Below are 12,500 nucleotides of genomic sequence, written 5' to 3'. Positions count from 1 at the left end.
CAGGGCAGGACAGGTGAGGACAGGTGAGGGCAGATGAGTACAGATGAGGACAGATGAGGACAGATGAGGACTCACAGTGGACCAGACGGTTTCTGGGAGTCCTTCTCATTCCTACGTTCATGTTTGGCTTTCAGCTTCGCCTCAGCTTTCTCCAACTTCTTAGCATCAACGGTCTGAGACAGAGACAGAGACAGACAGAGACAGAGGGACAGAGAGAGAGACAGAGAGACACAGACAGAGACAGAGACAGAGAGACAGAGAGAGAGACAGACAGAGACAAATAGAGACAGATAGAGACAGAGACAGAAAGAGACAGACAGAGAGAGACAGAGACAGAGAGACAGAGAGACACAGACAGAGACAGAGACAGAGAGACAGAGAGAGAGACAGACAGAGACAAATAGAGACAGAGACAGACAGAGACAGAGAGAGAGACGGAGAGAGGGACAGATAGAGACAGAGACAGTGACAAAGAGACAGACAGAGAGAGACAGAGACAGAGAGACAGAGGCTTGTTAGTGTCCTCGCTAGTAAATAACTAGAGGCTGTGTAGGAGGACGAGGACGAGGACGTACTGTGTTCTGAGGACGCTTCATCCAGATTCCTTGGACATCTTTGACAGCAGAGACTAAAGAGACAGAGACAAACAGATCAATAAATGTCCTCCACTCAGAGACATGAGGACAGATGAGACACTGAGAGGATGTCGTCTCTACCTGTCTCCACGGAGATCTGAGACAGTTGGACAGGAGCGTCCAACAACATCTGTTTCTGAGGTCCACGGTGGTTCCTGGAGAAGACGAGGACATAAGTGATGAAACTGTAGGACACAGGGGACAGAGACATGGGCTGATGTCCCTGAGGGACACTCACAGTTTGAGAGTGTTGAACATCTGGAAGCAGATGTCTCTGATGTCGTCCTCATTCTTTCTGTCCACTGACACCTCCTGTAGGACACCACCAATGGCGTCAAACACCTCCTCACCGTCCTCGAAGTCTGGGCCGCCGCTGTCCAACACACCTGGAAGACACACACATGTCCTCACTTGTCCAAAGCATCTGGCTAGACGTCATTTAAAGACGCAGCAGAAGTTTGACTCTGTCCCCGGACATGGTTTGGACACCAGCTGATGATCAGCTGTTTCCGTCTCATCCGTCACTCTTATGATATCTCTCCTATGAAGACATGTCCTCTAGTGTTTCTGTCCTGAACCCTCCTTTGATGTCGGATCCGGTTTAAGTCCAGCTAACCCAGCGTGTCCGGGCCGTGCCGTGCTAACCGGTGTCCCTGTCCCGAGGCAGCCCGGCTGAGACCCGGGCCAGAGGCCGGGGAGTCCGGCTCCAGGGGCGGGGGGACCCGGCTCCTCCGCCCCGGCGGAGAGCGACTGTTTTCGGCCTCTTACCTGTGATGTAGTCGAAAAGCTCCGAGTCGATCTCCGGGAACTCGCTCTTCAGAATCTCCACGTACGTCGCCATGTTAGCCGGCCCTGGAGCACGCCGCGACGCGCATGCGCTAATCTGCGACACGACGGGGAATCCTGGGAGATGAAGTTGATCTTCTTCTTCTTTCTCCTGTTACGGAAACCTAAGCTACGGAAGCCCTAAGCGGTCATAGTTCACATATATCTATGGTGATAACGAGTTAATTTTCTCTGTTTTCTGAAAAGTTTTTATCTTATTATTTCTGAACCACATTGAACATACAGAGAGAGTTTCTCTATATATTCTCTCTATAGTTTGGAGTGGTTTTATTTTTTGTACATTATTATTATTATTATTATTATTATTATTATTATTATTATTATTATTGTTGGCAGGAGATACAGGGCACTGAAAATGTATATTCATTGATACAAATAAATACATGTGCAATAATTTTGTTAGTCTTTTATAAATGTCCTTTATTATTATTATTATTATTATTATTATTATTATTATTATTATTATGATCTGTGTGCTCTGTGTTGTCCACTGGTGTCCTTAGTGCGCATGCTCGGACCTGGTCTGGGTTTAGGGTGGCGGCTAGCTAGCCGTTAGCATAGAGAGCTAACAGCCGGAGCGTGTAATGGCGGCCTCGGTGTTGCTGGGGACTGCGGATAACACCGGACTCAACTTCACGGTGGTCGGAAGCAGCACCGGGAATGTTTTACCAGGGAACACGAACGGGCTGGGGCCGGGGGGACCGGCGGGCCCGGCGCCCTGGAACCGGTCCCTGGACCGGGCCCTGGACGAAGCCTCGGCCACCGGCTCCCTGAACCTCAGCGGCCGGAAGCTGAAGGAGTTTCCCCGCAGCGCCTCCAACCACGACCTGACGGACACCACCAGGGCCGGTGAGTGGGCTCACGGCCCCGGTACCGGACACTCTGACTCCCGCCAGAGCAGCCGGACCTCAGGGGCCGGGTTAATGGACTTAGAGAGAGTTTTAATGGATTTAACAGCGGGTGAAGTTTAGAGGAAACTTGGAGGCTGAGGATGGAAGCGGCAGGGCCGAAATTATGACAAACAACAACACCAACAAAATACTTCCAATAATGTCTCCTCTGCTCCTCATAGGCAGGTTATTAAGGACTAAAGCGACAGAGGAAGATCCAACACATCAGGACAGAGAGTAGAAAGACCAGGAGGCGTTTCCAGACTTTAGAGACCAAAATAATAAAGTTAGAGGCAGAAAGAGGAACCAGAACAACCTGTGGTAACTTCAGCTAGAACACACCAGGTAAAATAAATATAAATATATAAATCATATTAGATGGATGGAAGTAGGTTCATCACATGGAGTAGAATAATAACATATAATAACAATAATATAATGAATAATAGCAGCTTGTACACAAAGAGCAGCGGTGCAGATGGAAGTCTGGGTTTATATAATATATGTATTAATGTCCACGTCTTTGCAAAAACAGTGACAGCAAAAGAAATAAAAGAAAGGAAATATGTCTGAGTGGGAAATAAAAGAGCAGGAAACATGAAACACATCTGAGCGAAGGTGTGAGAGTAGTTCTGGTTCCAGACTAAAGGTAACCGGGCGTTTTAAAAGGGAACATGAAACAAAGAAGCTCCTGAACCTCTCAGTCCTGCAGAGAAGCACAATAACAATTATAATAAAACTATTCTGTCTGGGAGCAGAGATTTAACAATATTTCACATCACGATTATTATCACAGTTTTGTTGACATGTGCTCAAAATGTTCAAAAAGCACTAAAACCAAACCCAGTGAATGATGATGATGGTGATGATGATGATGATGGTGATGATGATGATGATGATGGTGATGATGATGATGGTGATGATGATGATGATGATGGTGATGATGATGATGATGGTGATGATGATGATGATGATGATGATGATGATGATGATGATGATGATGGTGATGATGATGATGATGGTGATGATGGTGATGATGATGATGATGATGAAGGTGATGATGGTGATGGTGATGATGATGATGATGAAGATGAAGGTGATGATGGTGATGAAGATGAAGGTGATGATGAAGATGATGGTGATGAAGATGGTGAAGATGGTGATGATGGTGATGAAGATGATGAAGGTGATGATGGTGATGATGGTGATGATGGTGATGAAGGTGATGATGAAGGTGATGATGAAGGTGATGAAGATGATGAAGGAGCCGCAGCATCGCTGGGTTTAGCTGCTTTACGCCGACTCTGTAACTTATGGAAGAGCAAAGTTGTTCTTATTAATGTGACTGAGACACATTAACGAGTAAATTTACCGGGTCTGTGTCTGACTTCCTGTTTGTTTCTAGTTTATTTTATTATTCCCATTGAAACACGTTGTAATATTCATATATTTATACTGGAAGCAGCTGCAGGGAAACAGAGCAGCGTTCATAATGAAGTGGCAGCGTTTTCCACAACAGAAACACATGGTGCTGAGCTGCTACATGTGGCGTATTTTTACAGGAGCAACATTAATTAACACTTGATGAGAAGGTTCATCACAGTAGACGTGTTGCCTCCATCATCACCTTGTGCTGCTGTTTGATCTGTGTCTGTATCACTGGGAATGTTCTGTGTTGTAATCAGACACAGTTTAATGATAATGATCAGACAGTCTGACGTTAATACTCACGGTTTATCATGAACCCGGCGATCGTCACATCCCTGTAGTTTCTTCAACCAGCAGCAACATGGTTCATGATGGACCAGAGCTTTAATCCCCGACTGAGACTGACAGGGCAGCAGAGGACGCTGGACACGATGGTCTGGACACGATGGTCTGGACACGTTCTGCTTCAGAATGATACGAAATAACTCAGAGACGACTCTGACTGATTATAAACTATGGAGTCTGTTTATAGTTTAGGTTCCTGCGTTAACTGACAGAACTGAACCAGAGCTGTGATTGGTCCTCGTTAGTGTTTAATGGAACCAGAGCTGTGATTGGTCCTCGTTAGTGTTTAATGTAACCAGAGCTGTGATTGGTCCTCGTTAGTGTTTAAATGGAACCAGAGCTGTGATTGGTCCTCGTTAGTGTTTAATGTAACCAGAGCTGTGATTGGTCCTCGTTAGTGTTTAAATGTAACCAGAGCTGTGATTGGTCCTCGTTAGTGTTTAAATGGAACCAGAGCTGTGATTGGTCCTCGTTAGTGTTTAATGGAACCAGGGCTGTGATTGGTCCTCGTTAGTGTTTAATGGAACCAGAGCTGTGATTGGTCCTCGTTAGTGTTTAAATGGAACCAGAGCTGTGATTGGTCCTCATTAGTGTTTAAATGGAACCAGAGCTGTGATTGGTCCTCGTTAGTGTTTAAATGGAACCAGAGCTGTGATTGGTCGTCTTTGTAGCCGTGCGTCTCCTCCGTGTCCTGATAGTTGTGGATCAGCAGAGACTGGTTCAGAGTAACTGGTGAAAGTTTCAGTCTCTATTGTTAAAAGTAAAACAGGAAGTGGAAACAAAAATTTGCCCAACTGGTAAAAACGACACAGCGCCTCCTAGTGTTTGGTGGAGTCGTTCCAGACTGAACCAGACTGACCAGGTCCCAGTAGCAATGACTCAGACCAGAGTAAACACAGTACAATAAATTAGGCTCATGTTAGTCCACCAGTCCAGTTTGTGGTTCAGACCTAACCCTAAGTCCCTGTCTTGTCCTCAGACTGGACACCAGGCGGGAAACAGCCAAATCAGGGCGACTTTGTTTTGAGCGTCTTTTTATGCAAATTAAAGTTTTGTGTTTTCCGTACAAGAGGAAAAGTGACTGGATGTGTTTCCATCCGGGCCTGAAAGACCAAACAGACCAACCAGCTGTTTGTCTGGTTCCAGTTCATCATGTGCATGTGGTGTCCAGACTAAACCAGACTAAACCAGACTAAACCAGGCTAAACCAGGCTAAACCAGACTAAACCAGACTAAACCAGGCTAAACCAGACTAAACCAGACTAAACCAGACAAAACCAGGCTAGACCAGACTAAACCAGACTAAACCAGACTAAACCAGGCTAAACCAGACTAAACCAGACTAAACCAGACTAAACCAGACTAAACCAGGCTAAACCAGACTAAACCAGACTAAACCAGACTATGGGGGGTCAGTGGTCCTTTAGTTGTCCCCGTATCCTCCTGAAGATGCACCTTATCTTTTAAGATGTTTGTACGTGTCCTTTCAGATTAGTTTAAACTAAATCAGTGATGGGGTCTTTGCTGGTTCCAGTGGGATATGATGGTGGTCCTGTTCCTGAGTCCAGTCCTGAACCAAAGAGGAACCGTTCTGGTCTGATCCAGTCTAGTTTCTAGGTTTAGGGTCCACGAATATTTCTCCAGCAGGTTTATTTCTCTGCTGCTCTAACTGAAGAAGTTAATCAGACCTGAACACAGTTATTGTTAAAAATAGTTTCTCAGCCGCTCAGTAAACTACAGTACCCATGATCCTTAGCGGCTGCCCCTCATGGTGCGTTTCATTCCAACCATGACGCCTCTGAAGCCGTAGAAAGAGTAGTTTCCAAGATGGCCGCCCCAAGACCCTTTAATATTCTGTTTATTAGCTCTTCTGATTATATGGGAACTACGAGCTAACGGCTAAAAACAACATCCTGGTAAAACCAGAACAGAGACAAACTGGGACTAATGGTGGATTTTATCTGCTATTAAAACTTCTGAATATTTTTATAGATTTCTGCCTCGTGTGGTCTCGTAATTCTGGTAAAAACTCATGAGTTGGTTCCAGTTCTCTGTTTATTTACAACTAAATATCCTAAACTTAGCTTCACATGATACTGATAATGGTTAATATTATGATTTTAATTTGACTTTGCGCTCAAACCAATGTAAATATTGGACACACTGACTCATCCTGGGACGAGGGCGGAGCTCTGGCAGAGGCGGCCATCTTGTTTTCACCTGTTAACTCAGGTGTGACGTCGTTCTCAGCTCAGAGATAAATGGAACCAAACAAACAAACACCAACAAGTCGGGATTTGTTGTGTGGTGCTTTCAGGACGCTGCAGAGCTGCTATGCTATCCTATGCTATGCTATGCTAATGTTAGCGTGTGTAGAGTAGCTGCTCTTCACTCAGGTAATAAATGTTTTGTACTTGTCTCCAGACCTGAGCCGTAACCGCCTGTCGGAGCTTCCTCTGGAGGTTTGTCTGTTCGTGTCTCTGGAGAGTCTCAACCTGTACCAGAACTGTCTGAGGTCGCTACCCGACGGGATGCTCAACCTGCAGGCCCTCACCTACCTGAACCTCAGGTAACACCACACAGAAAGTCTCAGAAAGTCTCAGACTCTACAGCTCAGACATGAAACCACTCACACAACAGCAGCAGGATAAACCTGTAAAAGGCTCCGAATAAATAAAAGGTGAAAGGAACCGGGTCCAGACTTTAACCCTCCGTGGTCCAGGATGTGTGACGTGATGTCGTTGTCGGTCTCAGGGAGGCGTGACGTGTTTGACCGGAGTAAACCAGTCTGTCCTATTAAACACTGTCCCGGGTTAATGCTGTGTCTTTGTGTCCAGTCGGAACCAGCTGTCCGTCCTCCCGGCCGTGGTCTGCAGTCTCCCTCTGAAGGTCCTGATCGCCTGCAACAACAAACTGGTTTCCCTCCCGGAGGAGCTGGGGCAGCTGAGACATCTGACTGAGCTGGTCAGAACCTCACACTCCACCATTTCTACTGGTTCTGTCAGCGCAACGTTTAATCTGATTCATCCACAACAATCTGAACAAACACTGGAACGTTTGACAGCTCTAGTTTTTACTTTGTGTTCTTATGTTTTATTTCATTTTCTACTAATTTAGTTTTTATTTATTGACTGATTTTAGCTTTAGAGGAACTTTAATGATCCAAAGGAAGTTGCTTGGTCACAGTTGGTCAGTTACACATAAAAGACGAGTTAAAATAAGATTAAAAGGTGAGATAAGAGGTTTATTTTAGTAGCTGCAGCCAGTAGTAAAAAAATAAAATCTAACCTTTAAATGAAGTTACACTATTTTAAACAGCTGAAAATACAACGTAATATACAAAATAATATATGAAGTACAATAAACTAGACAATAGTGTCGGACTATGAGCAGAATAAACAACATTAAGATGAAAAACATGGACCAGAAGAGCCGGTGTGAAGGAAACTCTGAGCATCGTTGGTTGATTGATTGATTGATTGGTTGATTGATTGGTTGATTGATTGATTGTTTAATTGATTGATTGATTTGTTAATTGATTGGTTGATTGATTGATTGATTGATTGATTGATCCCCCACAGGATGTCAGCTGTAATGAGATCCAGACTCTGCCGTCCCAGGTGGGGCAGCTGGAGGCTCTGAGAGACCTGAACATCCGGAGGAACCACCTGGTCCGACTTCCTCCAGGTGAGAATCCGAACACACAACTTTAATAAAAATAAAACGACAGCACAATAAGACTTGAGGAAATAAAACTCCTCCGGGTCCAGGTCCAGGTCCAGGTCCAGGTCCAGGTCCAGGTGCAGGTCTTAAGGCCTGGTTCTTCTGGATCGTATAATGAGCTCAGTGGTAGAATGTGATGACGTCCAGGAGAAATAAAATGTCCAAAGGTTGAATTGTGTGAACGTTGCCTCCTGTAGTGAATCAGTAGCATTTTGGAGCCAGATTCACTTTAAGAGGTAAAAACCCAACGTGGAGGAACTTTGGGTTCTTTGGTTTGATGGAGAGTGGACCTGGTTCTGTTTCCTGTCAGAGACCAGGTCCAGGTCCGGGTCCTGGTCCTGGTCCTGGTCCTGGTTCGGGTCCTGGTCCTGGTCCTGGTCCTGGTCCAGGTCCTGGTCCTGGTCCTGGTTCTGGTTCTGGTTCTGGTTCTGGTTCTGGTTCTGGTTCTGATGTGTCTCTGTGTTCAGAGCTGGCTGAACTCCCTCTGGTGCGTCTGGATTTCTCCTGCAACAAAGTGACCTCCATCCCCGTCTGTTACCGCCTCCTCCTCCAGCTCCACACCATCATCCTGGACCACAACCCCCTGCAGACACCTCCTGCTCAGGTACACCTCCTCCTCTAGCTCCTCCTCCTCTAACCTCCTGCTCCTCCTCTAACTCCTCCTCCTCCTCCTCCTCCTCTAACCTCCTCCTCTAACTTCCTGCTCCTCCTCTAACTCCTCCTCCTCCTCCTCCTCCTCTAACCTCCTCCTCTAACTTCCTGCTCCTCCTCTAACTCCTCCTCCTCTAACTCCCCCTCCTCCTCCTCTAACTCCTCCTCTAACTCCTCCTCCTCTAACTCCTCCTCCTCCTCCTCTAACTCCTCCTCTAACTCCTCCTCTAACTCCTCCTCCTCTAACTCCTCCTGCTCTAACTCCTCCTCCTCTCTCCTCAGATCTGTATTAAAGGTAAAGTCCACATCTTTAAGTTCCTGAACCTTGAGGCCAGTAAGACGACCTCTGACCTCCAGGACTTCGACCGCCGACCTCTGACCTTCAGCTCCTGGTCTGACCTCACACAATGTGCTAAGCTAATGCTGGCTAGTTTAGGCTAATGTTAGCTTCTAGTGCTGTCCCTCCAGAATAAAAGCCTGTCTCTGTGTGTTAGTGTTAGCTGGGCTAGTGCTGTCCCTCCAGAATAAAAGCCTGTCTCTGTGTTAGTGTTGATGCTGGGCTAGTGCTGTCCCTCCAGAATAAAAGCCTGTCTCTGTGTTAGTGTGGACGAGCTGTACCAGGGACGTCCCTACGGAGCCTTGGACTCGGGCTTTAACAGCGTGGACAGCGGAGACAGGAGATGGAACGAGGTCAGACTCTCCTCTCCCTCCACCTCTGTGTGAAGACTCAGACGCTTTATCTGATTCTGTTTGTACGTTCAGCCCTCAGAGGAGCTGTCAGACTTCAGCCGAGACCAGAGGCCGAGAGGAGGAGCAGCAGCAGGAGGAGCAGGAGCAGGAGGAGGAGCAGCGCTGGCTAACGGAACATGTAAGACTGTTAACGCTACGCTAACATGTCTCAGTTAATTCACTTGATGATAGTAATGGTTAGCATGTCTGAGCATAAAGACCTCTAATACAAACCCTGGTTAGCAGAGGTTAGCAACTGTTAGCGACTGGTAGCAACTGGTAGCGACCGTTAGCAACTGGTAGCGACTGTTAGCGACTGTTAGCGACTGTTAGCAACTGGTAGCAACTGGTAATGACTGTTAGCGACTGTTAGCTGTAGCTTAATTCTCTGGAGGTCCTACAGTCTGTGTGAACACGTTGTAGCTAAAACCAGACTAGAACCATCAGATCCAGGAGGAACAAGTTAGAAAACCACAAACATGTTGAACCAACCATTTCTAGAACTTAGAATGTAAATCTAACCTGGACATTTCTAAAGCTGATCAACACATTTAGTTATTTACAACTATTTCCATTAAAAGTCATTTTTCGTTGACTATTACAAAACTTTGCTTCTCTGTTTCTCTGTGAACCAAACATGACGAGAACATTCAGGAAAAAGACTCAGTTATTTACAACCAGTCCAGTTTTACTTGGTCTAGAAACACGAGTTAGAAACTGATCTATAGGCTGAAGTTTCTACTGAAGTAGAAACAGTGAGAAGCATCTTGAATTGGTCGTGTGATCAGGATGAAGTGTCATGTCTCCTTCTAATTCTTCTTCTTGAGGCGTGGAGCTGGAGCAGATAGACTTCATCGACAGCTGTGTTGGAGGAGAGGAAGAGGAGGAGGAGGGGAGGAGTCGAGGAGGAGGAGCAGGAGGAGGAGGTGGAGGTGGAGGAGGAGGAGGTGATGGTAGCAGCCTCAGCTCTCAGTTCATGGCCTACATCGAGAGACGCATCACCAGAGAGGTGGGAGCCCCGCCCACTGACCAATGAGACCCCGCCCACTGACCAATGAGACGACAGCCTTATTTAAACACAGGAACATTTCATTTAAAAGCCTTTTTTCTGTCTGTCCAGGGTTCTCCTGTAAAATCCGGTTTGTCCCGGATAGAAGACGTGAGGAGACACAACAGGTACGATTAGAAATCTGAACCATGACAGTCTCCTCCATAGACTGTATATAAATATGGACTAAACACGTCTCCTCCATAGACCGTATATAAATATGGACTAAACACGTCTCCTCCATAGACCGTATATAAATATGGACTAAACACGTCTCCTCCATAGACCGTATATAAATATGGACTAAACACGTCTCCTCCATAGACCGTATATAAACATGGACTAAACACGTCTCCTCCATAGACCGTATATAAATATGGACTAAACACGTCTCCTCCATAGACCGTATATAAATATGGACTAAACACGTCTCCTCCATAGACCGTATATAAATATGGACTAAACACGTCTCCTCCATAGACCGTATATAAACATGGACTAAACACGTCTCCTCCATAGACTGTATATAAATATGGACTAAACACGTCTCCTCCATAGACCGTATATAAATATGGACTAAACACGTCTCCTCCATAGACCGTATATAAACATGGACTAAACACGTCTCCATAGACTGTATATAAATATGGACTAAACACGTCTCCTCCATAGACTGTATATAAATATGGACTAAACACGTCTCTACATAGACCGTATATAAATATGGACTAAACACGTCTCCTCCATAGACCGTATATAAACATGGACTAAACACGTCTCCATAGACTGTATATAAATATGGACTAAACACGTCTCCATAGACTGTATATAAATATGGACTAAACACGTCTCTACATAGACCGTATATAAATATGGACTAAACACGTCTCCTCCATAGACTGTATATAAATATGGACTAAACACGTCTCCATAGACTGTATATAAACATGGACTAAACACGTCTCCATAGACCGTATATAAATATGGACTAAACACGTCTCCTCCATAGACCGTATATAAACATGGACTAAACACGTCTCCTCCATAGACCGTATATAAACATGGACTAAACACGTCTCCTCGCCGTCTTAATTCCTGTCTGACTTTCTGTCTCCTTGTCTCTCAGGAGTGTGATCGATGGCACCACAGCGCCCCCTAGTGCCCACAGTCAGGTAACAGCCTCTGGTCTGATAGAAAACCCCCAAGAGACAAAGAGCTGCTACAGGACTGACACTGTCCTCTGTCCACTGTCTGTCTGTCTCTATGTCCTCCAGAGAGGAGGAGGTCCAGGAGGAGTAGAGAGGATGAGGAGAGAGGCTCAGCTCGCTGCTCTGAGGTACGATGAGGAGAGACAGAAGAATCGTTCTCTGCAGAGAGACGGCGTCGCCAGCTCCTCCAAGGTACAACCAGTCTAATCCAGTCTAATCCAGTCTAATCCAGCCTGATCCAGTCTGATCCAGTTCAACCAGTCTAATCCAGTCTAATCCAGCCTGATCCAGTCTGATCCAGTCTGATCCAGTCTAATCCAGTCTGATCCAGTCTAATCCAGTCCAACCAGTCTAATCCAGTCTAATCCAGTTTAATCCAGTCTGATCCAGTCTGATCCAGTCTAATCCAGTCTAATCCAGTCTGATCCAGTCTGATCCAGTCTAATCCAGTCTAATCCAGTCTGATCCAGTCTGATCCAGTTCAACCAGTCTAATCCAGTCTAATCCAGTCTAACCCAGTCTAACCCAGTCTGATCCAGTCTGATCCAGTCTAATCCAGTTCAACCAGTCTAATCCAGTCTAATCCAGTTCAACCAGTCTAATCCAGTCTGATCCAGTCTAATCCAGTTCAACCAGTCTAATCCAGTCTAATCCAGTTCAACCAGTCTAATCCAGTTCAACCAGTCTAATCCAGTTCAACCAGTCTAATCCAGTCCGATCCAGTTCAACCAGTCTAATCCAGTCTGATCCAGTTCAACTAGTGTAATCCAGTCTAATCCAGTTCAACTAGTGTAATCCAGTCTAATCCAGTTTAACCAGTCTAATCCAGTCTAATCCAGTTCAACCACTCTAATCCAGTTTAACCAGTCTAATCCAGTCTAATCCAGTTCAGACGGTCTAACTACTCTACTTCCATTGCTGGAAGTTGTTTTATCGTGTTTTATGTTCAAATAAAATTTAACTGGCCTTGAGGTGTAGCACACCTGATTCAATTTAA

At 45.6% G+C, this 12,500-nt stretch overlaps 2 protein-coding genes across 3 annotated transcripts in view; one reads left to right on the top strand and one right to left on the bottom strand.

The window, feature by feature from the left end:
• Positions 1–1,553, bottom strand: part of abcf3 (ATP-binding cassette, sub-family F (GCN20), member 3) — an 8,163-nt gene extending 6,610 nt beyond the window's left edge. Inside the window, exons 1-5 of the mRNA XM_047594604.1 lie at positions 1,404–1,553; positions 874–1,021; positions 717–790; positions 576–628; positions 76–173 (exon numbers count right to left, since the gene is read on the bottom strand). Of these exons, the coding sequence (XP_047450560.1) occupies positions 76–173; positions 576–628; positions 717–790; positions 874–1,021; positions 1,404–1,476 (446 nt within the window). The 5' untranslated portion in view covers positions 1,477–1,553. The remainder of the gene's footprint in view (positions 1–75; positions 174–575; positions 629–716; positions 791–873; positions 1,022–1,403) is intronic.
• A 445-nt stretch (positions 1,554–1,998) lies between these two features.
• lrch3 (leucine-rich repeats and calponin homology (CH) domain containing 3) overlaps positions 1,999–12,500 on the top strand; it is a 14,235-nt gene continuing 3,733 nt past the window's right edge. For both annotated transcript variants that reach the window (XM_047594599.1, XM_047594598.1), the window contains exons 1-12: positions 1,999–2,330; positions 6,569–6,713; positions 6,982–7,108; positions 7,726–7,831; positions 8,335–8,471; positions 8,801–8,910; positions 9,121–9,208; positions 9,281–9,386; positions 10,075–10,256; positions 10,368–10,423; positions 11,422–11,467; positions 11,570–11,695. In XM_047594599.1, coding sequence (XP_047450555.1) covers positions 2,066–2,330; positions 6,569–6,713; positions 6,982–7,108; positions 7,726–7,831; positions 8,335–8,471; positions 8,801–8,910; positions 9,121–9,208; positions 9,281–9,386; positions 10,075–10,256; positions 10,368–10,423; positions 11,422–11,467; positions 11,570–11,695 — 1,494 coding nt within the window. In that variant the 5' untranslated portion in view covers positions 1,999–2,065. The remainder of the gene's footprint in view (positions 2,331–6,568; positions 6,714–6,981; positions 7,109–7,725; positions 7,832–8,334; positions 8,472–8,800; positions 8,911–9,120; positions 9,209–9,280; positions 9,387–10,074; positions 10,257–10,367; positions 10,424–11,421; positions 11,468–11,569; positions 11,696–12,500) is intronic.

The sequence above is a fragment of the Mugil cephalus genome, chromosome 9, assembly GCF_022458985.1.
Source record: "Mugil cephalus isolate CIBA_MC_2020 chromosome 9, CIBA_Mcephalus_1.1, whole genome shotgun sequence".
In the NCBI taxonomy this organism is placed as follows: Eukaryota; Metazoa; Chordata; class Actinopteri; order Mugiliformes; family Mugilidae; genus Mugil; species Mugil cephalus.
Note: the sequence above shows the minus strand (reverse complement) of the source record. Positions and strands in the feature narration are given on the sequence as shown.